The 19105-nt window shown below is 44.7% G+C and overlaps 1 protein-coding gene across 4 annotated transcripts in view; it reads left to right on the top strand.

Moving 5' to 3' along the window:
- The window catches only part of LOC136626222 (prominin-1-A-like), a 120555-nt gene that overhangs the window by 79241 nt on the left and 22209 nt on the right, over positions 1 to 19105 (top strand). For all 4 annotated transcript variants that reach the window (XR_010792643.1, XM_066601081.1, XM_066601080.1 and 1 more), the window contains 4 exons: positions 4544 to 4737; positions 10865 to 10939; positions 13327 to 13390; positions 16578 to 16737. Coding sequence is in view for 3 of the 4 variants with exons in the window: in XM_066601081.1 (XP_066457178.1) it covers positions 4544 to 4737; positions 10865 to 10939; positions 13327 to 13390; positions 16578 to 16737 (493 nt within the window). In the remaining variant the exon portion in view is untranslated. The remainder of the gene's footprint in view (positions 1 to 4543; positions 4738 to 10864; positions 10940 to 13326; positions 13391 to 16577; positions 16738 to 19105) is intronic.

Consider the following 19105-nt stretch of genomic DNA (forward strand, 5'->3'; position numbering starts at 1 on the left):
CTGACTCATACAACACTCGTGGCAATTACACAATGTGAGCGACTCATGGCCCTTTTGCATGGGCCGACAGTCGTTTATGCGACTGCACAAGCACTGATGTCACCGCTCAGGTCGTCAGCGCTTGTGCAGAGCGTTTAGACTAAAAGACATTGTGGGCTTCTCGCTCCACGCTTCACCTTCTATGTGAAGCAGTGAGTGGGGAGCATTTGCATGCAGCCAGAAGCCAGCGATAGGTTTTCTGCAGAGAATCAAGGATAAACAACTGCAAACGAATAGTGAGCGATTTTTTTTTTCGCATTTACACTGAACGGTTATTGCTCAAATTCGTTCGTTTGAACAAATTTTGAGCTGTAATCGTTACGTGTAAATGGGCCATTACACCTCTTCTAATTAAGTGCTAATGATGAGGAAATGACATACATTAGCAATGCAAACAATAGTAACATGGGAGGGGGATGGAAATCGCAGTATGGTCTCCCAGAGTATTTGGCTGCAGACACCTGCTTACCCCACAGCTGCCCCCTAAATAACAGAAACCTGCACCCACCCCTTCATCATTAACCAATGACACAGATGCCAATCAGCTGCTGTTACCAGCTGGCTCCTTGAGGAGCGAGAGAGGCAAAGAAAACACACATTTCGTGGTAATAGCTCCCAGCTAAGCAGCAGTTAAAAGGGGAGCTTTTAATGATTAAAATCCCATGAGAATCCCTCCTAATGGTCCGGGATCCATACAAGATGTAGGGGGTGGAACAAGAACTAAGACAATAGGAAGGCAAGTTACAACCAACTTTACTTGGCACCTGAGGAGCTGTACAGTCACCTTAAAGGGGTTGTCCCGCGAAACAAAGTGGGGTTCAGCACTTCTGTATGGCCATATTAATGCACTTTGTAATGTACATTGTGCATTAATTATGAGCCATACAGAAGTTATTCACTTACCTGTTCCGTTGCTGGCGTCCTCGTCTCCATGGTGCCGTCTAATTTTCAGCGTCTAATCGCCCGATTAGACGCGCTTGCGCAGTCCGGTCTTCTTCCCTTCTGAATGGGGCCGCTCGTGCCGGAGAGCGGCTCCTCGTAGCTCCGCCCCGTCACGTGTGCCGATTCCAGCCAATCAGGAGGCTGGAATCGGCAATGGACCGCACGGTGCACCGCATGGTGCACCGTGGGTGAAGATCCCGACGGCCATCTTACTTAGGTAAGTAAGAAGTCGCCGGAGCGCGGGATTCGGATAAGTACTGGCCGGTTTGTTTTTTTTTATTCCTGCATCGGGTTTGTCTCGCGCCGAACGGGGGGGCTATTGAAAAAAAAAAAAACCCCTTTAAGTTGCATACAGGAATTAGCAGTACGGCCGCTTCAAGTAGTATATGGCAGTCAATGGTAAAGACACTTCAAAGGTTACAGAATGTAGCAATATCGTTTTGAATATAATCCGGAACACTCAGCAGCAGACTTGAAATCTTTGTAAGGGTGCATTCACACGAACGTATATCGGCTCGGTTTTCACGCCGAGCCGATATACGTCGTCCTCATCTGCGGGGGGGGGGGGGATGGAAGAGCCAGGAGCAGGAACTGAGCTCCCACCCCCTCTCTGCCTTCTCTCCGCCCCTCTGCACTATTTGCAATGGGGAGAGGCGGGGGTGTGGCTAAGTTCTGAGAATTAGCCCCACCCCTGCCCCGCCTCTCCCCATTGCAAATAGTGCAGAGGGGCGGAGAGGAGGCAGAGAGGGGGCGGGAGCTCAGTTCCTGCTCCTGGCTCTTCCAGCCTTCCCCCCTGCAGATGAGGACGACGTATATCGGCTCGGCGTGAAAACCGAGCCGATATACGTTCGTGTGACTTCACCCTAACACTGTATCGTCTTAGGCCTCAGTCACACGGGCGTTTTTTCGCATGATTTGCGTATGCGTATGCGATCCGCGTATATATAGACCCAAAGCTTCGCAATGAGATCGGTCACATGTCTGTTTTTTTATGCGGATGTGCGATAAATTATAGGACATAACAATTCGCAGAACGCGCCTATCCGCATTCTGCATTTAATTGTGCGCACAAAAGGAATGTACTGCAACTAGCTGCGATTTTTCGCTGCAGAGCCCGCCGCACTGTACTCCCGTCATCTACGCGAGTGCATAGTCTTCTAGGAAGTGATTACTTGAATGAAATGAAAGGCTGACAAGGTGGTCGTAATATGGGGAAAACAGGCTATCTTATCAAATCTCCAGTAATGCCACGCACATCCAGGTCGAAGCAGAAGCAGAATGAAGAACAGGCCTCATTAGCAGCTATTTATAACAGCTTGTAACGGGCTGCAGCATGATTACATGCACGACGAAAAAGTTCCGGCCGATCCAAGATTCATGTGCATTTTGATGCGCACGGCGATTTTACTCAGGTCAGACGGCCGTTTTGCTGCAACGATAAACGCTGCTAGGTGCAGATTTTTCGGCGAATCGTCGGCCCCGGTCACGCGATTGCGGATGCACATCCGTTATGCGATCCGCAAATCGCGCGAAAAAACGCCCGTGTGACTGAGGCCTTAGCAGGCACAGGACTCGGTCTTGAGCAGAATTACAGGCCTCTTACGGAGTATTGAACTACTCATATATGCACTGTTCCTCAGTTACGATGCTGGCCACTTTACTTACAGTCTCCTGATATTTTTATGGCCTCTTGGGTTACACCGTTTCACAATCACTAGCAATCACATGTTTCCTCGCAATGTTTTCAGTTGCGCAAAGCATTTGGTAACAACCAGATGGACTAGATCTTGAACTTTGGGTGATCCCAAAGATGAGCTACTTCTTAGATATCATGCTAGGGCTACCTGGGCATTTTTGGCTGCCCCATTTCCACAATCCAGATGCAACCTCAATATTTCCTATGGAAAAAGCATGGTTGTGGTAATATCACAAATTTTACTATTGGAGGGTTCCCCACAGTGGAAAAGGGGCCCTGTAAGGTTGCAGGGAATAGGGGCCCTATCGTTAGATGACTGGTAAAACCTGTCAGATGCCGGCAGCTGCGAAGAGGGGCTACTCTCAGGACTGAGTTAGGGAACTACGGGTATTAGCAGTGCCATGACTCAGGCCTCTCTTCTGTAGATAGTGACTATGGTCGCACCCTTACATTCTTGTAGAGAGGGGTCAGTGCCAGGTGCCAGTAAATTCATTAGCCATTGTTGCAAATAACAAAGGAACTGATTTTATTAGTATATAAGTCATCTGGGAAGCTGGAGGAATTCAGGGGAACAATGCAACAGAAAAGTCTTTTCAGCTCCAGTGACTGGAGGATCTGCACTAGAGTCTAAGGGCCCATTTATATGCAACGGTTATCACTCAAAATTCATTCAAATGACCGCAAATGAAATCATCGTTACATGTAAATGCTTGCATTGTTCACTTTTCATCTGAACAATGATTTTAAGGTGAGCTTAAAATCCATCGTTCAGCCACAGAGAGATATAGAATCTCTCAACAGACCACACGCTGTTTTTTCCATGGGAGCCAGGAGATTACATTGTATTCTACCAGCAGCCCCAACTAGAAAAATGCAGCTTTGTGCAGAGCCCAGGCCACATGCTGGGCTCTGCAAACATCTCGGGGTAGCCCTTTTACACGCAAATGAAGATGATAAAGTATCAATGGACATTAGTGTCCATTAACACTTTATGCAAAATGATTGCTAAAACTTTCAATCGTTTGAAAGATTATCTTTGCGTGGAAATGGGCCTTTAGCTGCTCGGTGATCCAGAGGTTATGTGTAAATGCGTCCTATGCACTGGTACTCAACTTTTGATACACAAAGTCCTTATCTTTAGTCCAAGGTATATAGGCATAAGGCAGCATAGGGCAAGTGGCAGTGCCAGGTCTGAAGAAGTGGGAGCTATTTGCTCGTGTCTGAGATCACCATGTGCAAGCTGGATTTGGAGGCCCTCTAGGCTCTTTCTGTGTCTGCAGCTATGACCCAAGTCAGGACACACCGTTGCCTATGCCCTGCTTCTAGGCTAATCCAGACACCTTGATGCAAGAAGCAACCAGGGACAAGAAAGGGTAGTGTTATTGCCTGCCATTAGTCTTCGGTGCCATTGTCCCTCCGATCTGTTATTGGTGACTATCCTTAATACGAAGCAACAACAACTCTATTGGGGAAAAAGACTTTGTTGTTCTCAAGATCACCAGTGATCCAGCTGTGGCATCCATTAAAAAATTTTTTGGCATGTCAGAAATGTTTTTTTTTTACAATGTTAGTACTGTCACCAAAGATCTTGCAGTTGTAATACCCCTAATCAGCTGATGGTGGTGGGTGAGCCACCGATTCTCAAAATCCTGCCATCTATTGTGTTAAACGGAGATAATGCTCTAGTAGGTCACATAAAAAGATGTTTTAATGCAGATAACCCCTTTTAAGTAGCCTTTTATCAATTATTTGCATTAGTGTACTACATGGCATTATTATTATTATTGTTTGTGTTTTATGCATTTATCTAATTCTGGCATGGAATGGGTTAAACAATAATTCTACCTCTTCTTTCTTCTCCTATAGACCTAAATTCCACTGCAAAAGCCATCAGAACTGTGAATGAGTCCTTTGTCATCTTGCAGACCACCACACAGCAGGTGGTCCAGAATCTCACCAGAATTAGGACTGAAATTAATCAGACGCTCAATTCCTGTGGCAATACCTGTGCTACTTCTACTTCGGTCAACGACCTAACGCTAGATGCTGACTTCAAGAATGTAAGTGACATTTAACCATATTCCTTTGTGATGTACTTAATTCCTTCCCTATAAAATAACACAATGAGCAATAAATACAAGACCCCAAGTCATCGCCTCAGTTGTCAAAAAATCAGTTATCTGTTTCTTGCTGTCGCTTCTGGAAAAGCACTACTTATTGCTAGAAGCTGAGCAGTGATGCTCCTTGATGCTCAGCTGTCTATTGAATGCAAGCCAGGGCGGGACTGAGATTAAAAAGCAGCCCTGCTACATAAACCTCACCAGCTCACATCACTGCCCAAAGTCAGCTGCACTATAGAGAAGAATGGAGGGCTAAACCCTACCACTTGAAAGAGCCAGAAAGTTGGAGGTGCCAAATAGTTGCTGTGCCCCAGAAGTGTGACGCGGCATACAGGGTATCAAGGATCGAACCTGGGACCTCCTGCACTCCAGTTAGTAGCTCTCATTACTGAGCCTTCCAGCCTTTGGACAGACTCTTTGCTTTGTTCCCAGATCCTGCAAACCCAGCCCCTGTCCTGACTCCGACTCTATTCCTAATTAGGCTCATTATAAAAGACTGACCCTGCCACTGTACCAGTGTCTGATTATTGTACTCCAAGCCTTGATCAAGCTCTACTTCTGCCTGCTCCTCTGCTATTCAATTGAGACTTCCCGTTGCTGACCCCTGGCTTCCCTTCTGACTACACTACCCGTCTCCTCCACCTGTACTGCAAACAGAGACATCCGTTGTTGACTCCTGGTTCTTCCCTGACTACTCTCCAGACCTGCGGCTACTACACCTGAGGCTCCACCCTAGTGCCTGAAACCTCTACACAGGGTGTAACACAGTGTTGCTGTCTGATTAGCAGAATGGAGCTATTCTTACAGAGCTATACTTGAGCTGCTATTCCTCTCTACGAAGCAACGTATTTGTGAGGCAAATCACAGTCGTGGAGTATGACTGACTGTTGCCTTTACTGTTGTCCAAGTGCCACCATGTCTGGTGGGCTGAGACTGTTGTCTGAAAGATATGGTGTCCATCATCTTCAATTCTGGTTAGTGACTGAAGCCTGGACAGAGCCTTTTTCTGGAGGCCTCCGGTAAGGAGGCCTCAGGCCTGAGCTATTGAACACTTGCTGCCCCCACCAGAAAGGCCTTCACCGAGCCTGCCTGTAGCATCTGCTGCCGTGCACTCATTATAACTTTATACTCAATGAACATGGGTCGCCTACACTGAAAGCAATCTGTGCGGAATAACACATAAGTCTAATCACACGTGTTCCAATAAAAAATGCATGCATGTGCAATAGCTTGATGAACACTGTCAGCCACCTCAGTTTCCACCCGCCGATATACAATTAATACACTTCGGGAGTTATGCATTGCTTAACTTGTCCAGGGATGACTACATAAAGTTTAAAGCTTTATTCTAAAAAGGGGTTAGCAGTGCTTAGATAAAAAATATATACAAAAGGAGAAATTTAATAAGGGATAAGAAGCTACAAATATACACAAAACAGTATGGAAAAAAAGAAATAAAATAATAGAACATATCAGTCTACGAAGTTCTTTTCAATAGTCATGGGCAAGGAGCTCAGGGAATGAGGGACAGGCCAGAATTAAATGCCACTTCTGGGTCTGACAATAGGGAAACAATATCCCCCTTTAGTTTTAAAGTCCATCGGGGTCCAACCTCCACCACTCTCCTCATGACATCACCGAAGGCTGGCAAAGTATATGCTCAGATCTTCTGGATGGAAATCCAGTTTAACATTTCAACCATATTTTCCTAGGAGGCACTCCAATATGGAAGCTATGACCGTCGTGTTTCATATCATGAGTCTACCTACAAGTGGATACCAAACATGATATGCGACAGATGATTAGCTTCCAGATTTGCAATTCTATGGATTCCAGGGGTCGCACAGGAGTGAATACACTGTGTCCATGGTACACTTACGGTTTCAAAAATATGACTGCTGTTGGGTTGAGACTTTCAAATGTCCCATAATCCCAGTTCTTAATTTTCCTTTGTGCCATCTCAGTAAAGAGAAATCGCAGCCAGCAAGTCTGGAGAATGTGTATGGGAGGGACAGCGAGATATTGAAATCTCCTGCAAATGGCTAATTTTGTTATTACTACAAGAAAGGGCTTCCTTGCTGGTCCCAAAAGGAGAAAATGGGATCAAAGACCCCTCCAGTAGAGGTGTGAAAGGCAGTTAAATGAATATTGATGAGTTCCGCTTTTCAGGAAATACACTTAAATATCGGTGTAAATTCACTCAACTTTTCCCAGACCAGAAAGCTGGCAGATTGACATGCAAAGATGAGTGACAATGTACCAGTATCATTTCGTCACAGCTATAACAAATGGATGGAAGGTATTCATAAAGTTACCACATAAATAATAGTAATGCCAAAGATAATACCACAGGAGAAAAATATGTTGCTGATGTGATAAATGCAAATACTTTATATTGAAATAGGTGTCAGACCAGTCTCGTGCAAGAGAAACTGCACTAATAGAAGAATAAGAATAGTTGATGTCATCACAATAGCACAATGCTTCAGTGGTTAGTGCCTTCAACTCTGGCCAAAGACAATATAATTATGTAGGACATGTGAAAATACCAGCACAGTGATATCCCTGAGAGCTCTAAGGGGGGGTCAAAAATAATACATGAACAGGAAAGTCTCATATGACCCCACCAAAAACAATCTCTTTCATTAATAGATACGTTGGCACAAATACAATTAAAGAGAACCTGCCAGCGGGTTCATGCTGCCCATGGTGCAGCACGAACCTGGGACAGATATGTATAGCACGCCCATGTATGTGTTCTGAAATACTACGGCGTATCAGCATATCAGAGTAAACACACTTTAAAGTTGACTTTGAACAAAGTTGCGCGTCAAAGAGGCGGCCTGCGCCAGCTTCCTCCCACCCACGACATGTTGACTGACAGCTACTCTCCATGCTGGTGATACTGTATAGAGAGACCCTTCAGTCAATATGCTGGCGGGGAGAAGCCTGTGCGGCCCACTTTCATGACTCGGAGCTTCTATCCGAATCAAACTTTAAAGTGTGTTTATTCTGAATTGGGCGCATTATCTATATCTCTCCCGGGTTCATGCTGCCTATGGTTTGGGCACCATGAGCCCAGTGACTGGTTCAGTTTAACCCAGTAGTCCTACAGGACATACAGTTACGTCCTTTAGGGTATGTATGAAGGGGGATCGGGGATGCTGGCTGTTTTTTACAGCCGTCACCTGCTCACAACAGCTCCGATTAGCCATGCCACTGATCGGAGCTGTTAACCCTTTAAACGCCGCTGTCAATTCTGACAGTGGAATTTAAATTCCCCAACCAATGTTCCTGGGTCCCGCACTGACCCCGCAATAAGATCGCGGATTGCCATGGCAGCCAGGGGTCTTCTGAAAGGCCCCAGGGCTGTCATTGAAAATTGCTTATCAAGCCATGCCTGTGGCCCGTCAGATCGCAGTATGATGTGCCGGTAATGCTATGTCATTACATTATATAGGAGTAATCGAGGCATCGCACGTTTTTGTCCCCTCTGGGTACTTAAAAAAGAAAGTAGAAATAAGTTCAAAAAAGTTTTACTAATTATTGAAAAAAAATAAAAAGTAATAAAAGTATTTAAAAAAAAACAACCTTTGTCCGTATTAATAATAAATCAAAAATACATATTTAGTGTCATTGCATCCGTAAAAGTCCAATCTTAGTTTATTGATAAAAAACAGTTTTGTAAACGAGCTCACAAGCTGTTTTTTATCAATAAACTAAGACTTTTTGGCAAGTATATATTAGTTATTTTTGTCTGAAGGTTGTGCCATCTTCACCCCCCCCCCCCCCCCCCCCCGAAAGAGAGTATTTTCCTTCCTTGTCTGCAATATCATATGTTTACCATGTGGGTATAGCATTTTATAGGGTGGGCTGCACCTCCAAAAAAACTAACTGGACTTCTCCACCTCAGCCCTGCTACCAAGCTCCAGGTTTCCAACCTCAGACTTTTTACGCCGGGGTTGCTCCTCTTCTTTTTTTCCCTATTTTGTATATTATAACTTAAGTAAGGATATCACACATGGAAGAAGCCATCATGATTTACCTGAACCCATATACCATATTTTTCACTTTATAAAACGCACCTGATGATAAGACGCACTGAGGCTTTAGAGGAGGAAAATAAGGAAAAAATCTTGTGAACTCACCCAGACTGGGCAGGGAGGTACCCTGTTTTCCCGAAAATAAGACAGTGTCTTATATTACTTTTTGCTCTAAAAGATTTAACTTTTTTACATGTATGGTTGCCTGGACACTATTTAAATAGCTTTTTCTTATTAACTGTAACTAGGTCTTAATTTTGGAGCAGGGCTTATATTTCAAGCATACTCAAAAAGCCTGAAAAATCATTCTGCATCCTCAAAAATCCTGAAAAATCAAGCTATGTCTTATTTTCGGGGTATGTCTTATTTTCAGGGAAACAGGGTATTACAGGAGTTAAAAAGCACTAGTACCACCTCAGAGTGAAGTATATACCACTAGGTCAACCTGCCATTCAGAATCCAGGGGCAGCTGAGTGTAAATGTAATGGTGTTCTTATTACTTGTCACCCAGCTTGACTAGTTTGATTAGTTATAGGAATATACGTGGTATAGATGCTCGCATAACTCTGCAGTTGGCATTCAGAATCCTGGAAGAGCTGAGTGACAATGTAAGGATGATTCCATTAGTTGTCACCCAACTTTTCAGGAACCCTGCCTGGCATGTCTCATTATGGTGAGGTATGAAGAATACATTTCAGCACAACTAGACAAATCAGGTGTACCTATGGGCGGCTCTCCTCCACTCCTATAGAGTGAACGTGCGATCCACATCACACAGCTGCAGCTCCTTAGCAGGGAAGGAGAGCCGCCCGTACGCACAGCTGATTACTGAGTACCGGAGGGAACTGCTGCTGCTCCTCCACCTTCACCATTTAGCTGTTAGTACGGGTGGCTCTCCTCCCCTGCCATGGATGCAGTCCTGGCTGGAAGCTGTGTGATAAGGACGTAGAATCCTTTTCATACATCAGTCAGGTCTGAATTTCAGCACATTCGCTTTATTGGACACGTTGACTTTTTCCTCCCACTTTGGGGGTTGGAGGGGGAAAGTGCATCTTATAAAGCGAAAAGTACGGGATGTAAGTATGATAAAATATATACACAAACGCTTACATAACATAATAAGGGCTCGTTCACATCAGCCGTTTTGTTTTCCGTTCTGCTGCTCCGACCGAGGAGCTGCAAAAAGGAAAAATAAAAAAGGGGTTCAGTTTTTACTTCCCATTGATTTCACTGGGATTTTCTGAGCTTCAGTTGTGTTCAGTTTGGTTTCATTCTGTCTGCTTTCCGCTTCCTTAACGGCAAAAATAGCACAGATTTTGGCGCTTTTTTTCTGCTAAGAAAATGAAAAGCGAACAGAAAGAACCTTCCATTTTTTATTTTATTTTATAGTCAATGGGTGCCAGAACTGAGCGGAAAGGGTTTTGTTTAATTCCAATTTTGTTGTCCATTTTAACGAATACGTTTTTAAATGAGCATGTGCCGAAAGCAAGAACCACAAAATGCAAATCGGATCTGTGAAAAATAGATATAGAAATAGTTATTTTTTTACGGATGTCTACCAGATCTGTTAGAAAAAACGAAACCGTGTTTTCCATTTGGTTCCATTTCAGTTTCATTTTGCTATCAGTTTCATTAAATTCGAACAGATCTATTCAAAAACAGAATGCAAAATGCTGATGTGAATCAGCCCTAAATGACACCCATCAGAACGGAATTAGATTTTCACAAACCTCCAGGCTGCCAAAGTCTACAAAAATCAGTAATTAGCTTGATTATAGCTTTCAGCATTGAAGAAGAATATATTGTGAAACAATCTGCGGTAAATCCACACCCGCGGTCATACGTTGACCATTGGGCTGTCTTCTTTTATAAACCCCATTCACATATATTGTACTGGATTATGGTGTAGAATCTACAATAAATCCGGATTGTCTGTACACAGTCCTTAATTCTACAACTGTGTGAGATGTCTAGGTTAGAGTGCCCCCTACTCATTTCTACCTTTTATTAACTCTTCATTTCAGATACCAGATTTTACAAACCAGCTGAAAACTATTAATGATTTCTTGAACTCAGGAGTCGAAGGAAATATACAAACGGTAAGTTTGATGATGCTTTAATGCTGTGGGATTTGTTAGGAGGCGGATGAGCGAAGTCTATAAAGTTTAATTTATCTATCTGTAATGACTCCGGTTGGACACCAAATGGCAAAGCTTGACTTCCCCTTTGGGCAGTTGCCTTTCCTGGGTGATAATATTGTCTTCCAGTAGTCGGCTACCCCCTGGACTTACAGTAGAGCCGAGTAGCATAACAACCAAACCATCATAAGAATAATAGATATGAAACGTGAATTGGCACAATAGAAAATACAAACTAGGAATTCCCCAATAGATGACAAGGGGCAGAAGGAGATGGTACCTGATGATGCTGACAGTAGCGACTGGAGCAGGTGGTATACAAAAACAACAAGTAGAGAAATCCTATCCCTAACACTAGCACTCCTTATGTCTTTCCCTAATCTTTCCATGACACTGACCCTAACACCAGACACCACTGTCTCTAAGTAGCCCTGAGTCGTTGCTACTGGTGACCCTTATCTGAAATACTGTCTATGACAACAAGTGGACACTAATACATTAAGTTAAACCATACCCAAGACCAGGCAGATACTAACAGGGAATGGAGACAAAAAACAGAGGTTAGGAAACTAGACTGAACTAGACAACCAAAGGAAGAAGACAACAATGACAAGAACAAAGTATACTAGAACAAGGTACTGGTATTAAAAAAAGAATAGTGGATTTAAGGCACATTGTTAGTGCCATCACCAGCAACCACATTGCAGAAGCCAGAGATATTTAAGGGGGGGCTAGTCAAAGACAACCCTCTTCCGAAATTAGATTGACTGAACAATCAGGTCAGTTGATCCAATCCAATGGATCAGCTGTAGGAATAGCTCCATAATAACTGCCTCAACAACAGTTTAAAGGGCAGGAGATGACGAACCAGCACGATTCTTCCTGGTCATAACACATCATTTTTTTTTGGTCTTGAATAAGACCTAAAGGCCACTCTCACATATGCGTTCAGTTAAACGCCGCTCAAAACCGGCATTTCACTGCAATATCGAACTGCGTTTTTGAACGCGTGTCACAACACTTGATAGTGCTTTTTCACGCACCTCGTCATTGTGATGGATGATAATTTGCGTTAAAAAACGCAGAAAAATAGAACAGACAGCGCTCAAAAATTGTGGCGCTAGAAATTGTGCATTGGAGCGCAGGTCTGTGAAGCCTTATTGAAATCAATTGTAGCGTTGTACGGTGATTAGCGCAGTGTTCCGAGCGGCTGGTGTGAGAGCAGTCTAAATCTGTAAGGCAACATAATAAAGCAGGAGCTCTCCCCCACTGTTCTATCTGCAATGGAAGAGAAGCACTAAAGCCCGCCCTCTTAGCAAAGCTCGGACCCCTCAGCCATTCAAAGCTAGAAGAGATCAGGAAGAAATTAACCCACTGCGTTCTCTACAACATTTCAGGAACATACTGGAAATGCAGACGGACAAACACCATAGACAAGCCACTCTTGTCTACTTTTATCAGTGATTTCTAGATTGAAGTTTGACTGCATTATGATTAAGTGCTTAATTTTGGGTTGGGCTTCTTGTACAAGTTCCAGGAGTCTTACTAATTTACTTCCCTCAAGTTTCTGATGGCTCCATGTCAAGAAAAACATGTGATTTGTTGTAAAAAAAAAAAAAGCAACATATCTTATGATCAGGGGCTCCAGCCTCAGGTTAAATAGCACCCTGTGTGCAATATTTTTGCTCCAACTCCCCCCCCCTCCTCCCCCTCACCAACCCCCATCATAAACAAAAAGCTATATATATATAGCGCACTAATAGGTGGCCTGCCTGCATTCTGCTTGTGAAGAGAGCAGCATGATAGCAGCATACCCACAGCTGCTCAGTCAATAAATATTGTACAAGAACCAAACTCCCAACATAAATACAGCACCAGAACCAAGCTCTTAACAGTATTAAAACCATTTTCACTACATAAATACAGCATCGGAACCAAGAATGTCCCATACATGCAGCCCCAGAACCAAACTCATAACACAAATACAGTAGCAAAACAAAGCAACTGTGTTTGAAGGGAGTGCCAATGGGTGACAGTGGCGCCCCAGAACACCAGAGAGAACGAGACGGAGCCGAGAGGATGATGGTTTATATAGTTCTAGAAGACACGGAGGAAGATCGTTTGGCTAGGTTTAGCCTTGGGTGGGGGGGGTCGGGGGGGGGGGCGTTGATCACCCCAGCCTATATCTGCCTGGTGCCCCTACCCACAAACTAGTTCCTTGTGTCCGGAGGGGTTGCGTGTAGCTACAGGTGCCAAAGTAACTATAAGAGGTGTAGTGTGGTAATGTATTAGTATGGGACATATCTTTTGTACATTTGGAACATTAATTGGTATTTATTTGACTACAGGCTCGTCAGACACTCAATGACATTCCTCAGACAGTGGAAAATCAGACCAAGTCTTCTGTACAAAGTAAGACAATCTATTTCTAACCTCCTCATTCTGTAAATGCCAAAAAATTAAATAAATAAAAATATTCTATATATACATACATACATACAGACGTGTGTGTGTGTATGTATATATATAATGCAATTCACCAACCGGAAGCACTTTTAATTTGACCGGTGTCCAGTTCGCCATTTCGCCCTCTCTAAAACTTTATATTTCATAATATATTTTTTATTGGGGTCAGAGATCATTTTGTCTGATACAGGACTCTAAATCCCTGCATGCAGTGCTAGGGGGCACTTACCCCATCTAGTCATGCAGCTGCCATAGATGTCAAGAGGTGTATTATAAATACTCCTGCAATAAAGTCCATGACAAAATACAGTGGGCTCTACAAAAATGTTATTGGTAGAGATGAGCTAGTATACTCGCTAAAGGCAATTACTCGAGCGAGCATTGCCTTTAGCGAGTACCTGCCCGCTTGAGACTGAAGGTTCGGGTGCCGGCAGCGGGCAGGGAGCTGCGGGGGAGAGCAGGGCAGAACGGAGGGGAGATCTCTCTCTCCCTCTCTCCCCCCCGCTCCCTCCTGCTGACAGCCGCTACTCACCGCTCCCCCGTGTCGGCACCCGAACCTTTAGTCTCGAGCGGGCAGGTACTCGCTAAAGGCAATGCTCGCTCAAGCAATTGCCTTTAGCGAGTATACTCGCTCATCTCTAGTTATTGGCCATTTCTTTCATTTTTCGGCCATGTTCACACAGTGGATTCTGCATTGGAAAAAACTGCCACGGAATCTGCCACAATCCATATGAGCCTTGCCCAGATCAATGGTATAAATCCGTGTGGCGATTCAAAATGTGAGATGTCCCTCAATATGTTTATACGGTGGATTTTGCATGGAATCTGCCTTAAAACTGCGCAAATAAGTGTCCCATTAATTTTAATGGGAAGCCGCACTGTAGTCTATGTGATTTGAAATCTGTATGCAAATAAAGTGAAATGTGATTGTCCTCAGCAAGAGAAACCAAGTAAGGCCTTAGTCACACGGGCGTTTTTTCACGCGATTTGCGCATCGCATGACGGATGCGCATGCGCAAATCGCGTGACCGGCGCCGAAAAATCGGCCCAAAAATCGCCCGAAAATCTGCTCCTAGCCGCGTTTCATTAGAAACGGGCCGGAGCTGTCCAGCGCATTGCATTCAATGGAGCCGGCAATACAGCGGCTCCATTGAATGCAAGCGCTGCGGGCGAGTGTGGGATGAATTGTCGGGGAGGGGTTAAATATATAACCCCTTTCCTGCAATGCATCCTTAAATGTGAAAAAATTAAAAAAAAGGATGTACTCACCAGCTCCCGGCAGCTGGAGATCCCGGCGGCCTGGGTGTGAAGGAGGTGTGACTCAGACTGGCCCCTGATTGGCTCAGCGCTGAGCCAATCAGAAGCAAGTCTCAGTCACACCCATTCATGAATTCATGAATGGGTGTGACTGAGATCAGCCTCTGATTGGCTCAGGCTGAGCCAATCAGGGGCCAGTCTGAGTCACACCCCTTCACACCCACTGCAGGCCGGCCGCCGGGATCTCCAGCTGCCGGGAGCTGGTGAGTACATCCTTTTTTTTTTTCACATTTAAGGATGCATTGCAGGGCAGGGGTTATATATTTAACCCCTCCCCGACAATTCATCCCGCGCACGCCGGCAGCCCATTGCTTTCAATGGAGTCGGCTGTATTGCCGCTCCATTGAATTTAATGGGCAAACATTGTTCTTCTCTGCCACAGCTGTTACAGCTGTGGCAGAGAAGAATGATTTGTCTTCTGTATGTTCTCAATGGGGTCGGCGCTGCTGCCGCCGGCCCCATTGAGCGCATATAGAGAAGAGAACAGGAATCGCAGATCGCAGATAGGTGCGATCTGCGATTTCTGTTCTCTAATTTATCGGACGAGCGCATAAAAAGCGCTCATGTGTCCGATACCATTGCAAAGCAATGGTTTTAAAAAATCGCCGGACGCATGCGCATGCGCAAATCGCGGCAATAAACGCCCGTGTGACTAAGCCCTAAACCTGTAGATAGGATACCTTTTAATGGTTAACAATAAAACATGATGTTATAGCGAGCTTTCGAACCTCTCAGGGTTCTTCCTCAAGGCTCATTCAGACGAACGTATATCAGCCGGGTATTTACACCTGCCGATATACGGCGTCCCTCTCTGCAGGGGGAGGAGGCTGGAAGAGCCGGGAGCAGTGCACTGAGCTCCCGCCCCTCGGCACTATTTGCAAAGAGAGGAGGTGGGGCGGGGGCGGAGCTAAGTTCAAGAGAGTTAGGTCATCTAAATAAGCCCTCAGGCTTATGGAATAGATCTGAAGAAACGTATTTATATACATATATGGCAAGGCACAGACACGGTGTGATTAATTTGCACTTAAAAACAATACCAGAACAGGGTGAGTAGAGGAGTAAATACTTAATTAGTCCACTGATAAGAGATGTGAAAGTTTTATGGTCTCTGGAAAAAAAGGGAAGTCACTTCTTGACATGGAATCCACACTCGAAAATTCACATCCAGATTTACCACATTGAATAAGATTGAAATTTTTGTGTGGATCGGCCGCATCAGAAGTATTTATCCGTGACAGAAATGTGAGAAATTCTGCCAGGTTTTTCCTTTGAAACTTGCATCAAAGTTTTCCAAGCCGGCCTTCTTCTGGGTGAACGTGCCCTTTCTTCCCACAGGCGGATTTCAAATCCACACACCGGGGAAATCCGAGCCATATATACTATGGCACAGACTTCTTTTACAATAAATGGTACCGTTTTGGAGGTGGATTGTGTTGCAGATTCCATGGTGATATCCATAGGAACATGACCTAAAAATCCACAGTGGATTTTGTTGCAGATGTGCAGGAATAGGACATGCCATGTATTCTTTCAAGCGGACTATGCATGTGTCTAGTCTCATAGGCCATTATGAGGCCATGTGCTGTCTGTGGAATTACACGGCCACAAATACACCAATGTGGCGGAGGCCTTATAAACTGCTGTAGAGATATCCGTCACACATATAAGTATTTGGGTTTTCCCAGACTTTCCCCTACCTGAAATGGGTGACAACAGAGAAGAGTAGGCTACAATAAAAGGCACAGCAATGCTATGATTGGGATCGGCTTTGTGGGACTCTTATAGGGTCTTTAGCATGTCCCACTGTGTTTTGCAGAGGTGCAGGATCTGCTGCTGAAGATAAAAGCGAAAATTCAGGACGTGCGAAAAGACTTTTCTATCGTGGATCAGTTGAACAGAGTAAATTATTATTTCGATACCGCAACTAACGGCTCGTCGCAGTATGAGCCAGACGTGAAGAAATACGAGTATTACAGGTAAGACTTTATTTGCCAACAGTCCTGATTTCTGTTGGATAGTCCTGCAAACCAACCGGTTAGATGTTCATGGTGGTTTGAGGGGATGCTCCGGGGTGGGGCAGGCAGGGTTAGTGTTAATAAGAACACATTCAAGTCTTAGCTCCGTCTGGAAATGTTAGTAGCGGTACCAGCCTTGGGCTAGATGGCACCCTGTGCAGAATTCTTGTGCCACCATGTGATAAAAAAAAAAAGTATATAATGCAGGGATAGGTGGTCTGCTTGTGTAGAAAGCAGTGAGATGGTAGCATAGCCACATGAGAACAGCTCAGTGAATAAATACAGTGCCAGGATCAAGCTCATAACATAAATACAGCACCAGGACCAAGCTTAGTACAGAAGTATAGAACCAGGCTCAGTACGTAAATACAGCACCAGGACCAAGGTCAATACATAAATACAGTCTCAGAACCAAGCTCAGAACATGTAAACAGCACCAGGACCAAGCTTGGTACATGAATACAGAACCAAGCTCTGTATATAAATGCAGCACCAGAACGAAGCTTAGTACATAAATACAGCACCAGGACCAAACTCAGTACATAAATACAATATCAGAACCAAGCTCAAAACATGAATACAACACCAGGACCAAGCTAAGTACATAAATACAGAACCAAGCTCAGTACATAAATACAGCACCAGAATGAAGCTTACAACATAAATACAGCACCAGAATCAAGCTCAGTACATAAATACAGTATCAGTATCTAGCTCAGAACATAAATACAGTATCAAAACCAAGCTCAGTCCATAAATTATAATACCAGAACCAAACTCATATCGTAAATGCAGTGCCAGAACCAAGCTCAGTGCCTAAATACAGTACTAGAACCAAACTCATAACATAAATGCAGTACAGAAAAAAACCTTCAGTACAGAGATAGAATAGGAGAATGAAACAGATAATATAAATGCAACCCTAGAACCAAGCTCATAGCATAACTACAGCAGTAAAACTAAGCAGTTGTGTTGCGGGACACCAATGAGCTGACAGTGACGCTAGAGATGAGCGAGCATGCTTGTCCGAGCTTGAAGCTCGTTCGAGCATTAGCTTACTCGAGACGAGTACCACGGGGTGCTCGATAAAAATTTCCTCACATGTTTTCAATGGAGCCGCAGCTGCTGCCGGCAGCTCCATTGAAAATAATGGTCTGCCGGCACCCAGCAATCTTTTTCAGGGAAGGGCTTTACATATAAACCCTTCCCTGAGAAAGAAAGATTTTAGTGTAAAAAAAAAAGTTTAAAAAAATTTACCTCTCCGCCGCTGCCATGTCCGTGTGGCAGATGTTTTCTGCATCCCCGCAAGGAAAAAGAATTCCCTGCTGTACCTGCCACATCTGTGACAGATGCAGCAGAGGAATTCTAAATCCCTGTGGGGAATAAAGGATTCCCTACCGCAGCTGTCACACATGACAGCTGCGGTGGAGGATCCTGCTTCCGGCACCCCTGAAATGTTTTTCGGGGAAGGGCTTTAAATATAAGCCCTTCCCTGAAAAACAAAGAAAAGTGTTAAAACCCCCCCCAAAAAAAATACATACTCACCTTCCTTCAGCTGCCGGGGCTCAGCTGCGTCTTCTCCTGGCTGTCCCTAGCTCTGTAGATCTCAGCTATCAGCAGGCGGGGATTTTAAATCCCAGCTCTGTAGCTGAGATGTACAGAGCTGGGGACAGCGGCAGAAGTCGCCGCTGAGCCCCAGCAGCCGTCAATGGCTTTCATAAGCCCTTCCCTGAAAAGCCATTTAAAATAGTGTAAAAAAAAATAAAATACTCACCTGCCGGGGCTCAGCTGCGGCTTCTGCCGCTGTCCCCGGCTCTATAGTTCTCAGCTATCCGCATGCGGGGATTTTAAATCCCCGGCTGCTGATAGCTGAGATCTACAGAGCCAGGTACAGCGTCCAAGACCTTCCCTGAAAAACATTTCAGGGGTGCCGGCAGACTATTGTTTTCAATGGAGCCGCTGGCAGCAGCCACGGCTCCACTGAAAACAAGTCAGGCAGCTACCGAGCATCGGTCACCCTGAAAAATGCTCGAGAGTCCCATTGACTTCAATGGGGTTCGTTACTCGAAATGAGCTCTCGAGCATTATGAAAAGTTCGGCTCGAGTAACGAGCACCCGAGCATCTCTAAGTGACGCCTCAGAACATCAGAGGCAGGACACAGAGCCAGGAGAAGGATGATTCATGTAGCTCCACAAGGCACCACTGCGGAGGAAGATCATCATCTGGCCTGGTGAACTTAAGGGCGATAATTGCCCCTAACATACATGCGCCTAGTACCCTGCTACAAGCTGGTGGCTGGCGTCTTGTGCTACCACACGAGTCACACAT

Source organism: Eleutherodactylus coqui, chromosome 4 (assembly GCF_035609145.1).
Source record: "Eleutherodactylus coqui strain aEleCoq1 chromosome 4, aEleCoq1.hap1, whole genome shotgun sequence".
NCBI classification, from domain to species: domain Eukaryota; kingdom Metazoa; phylum Chordata; class Amphibia; order Anura; family Eleutherodactylidae; genus Eleutherodactylus; species Eleutherodactylus coqui.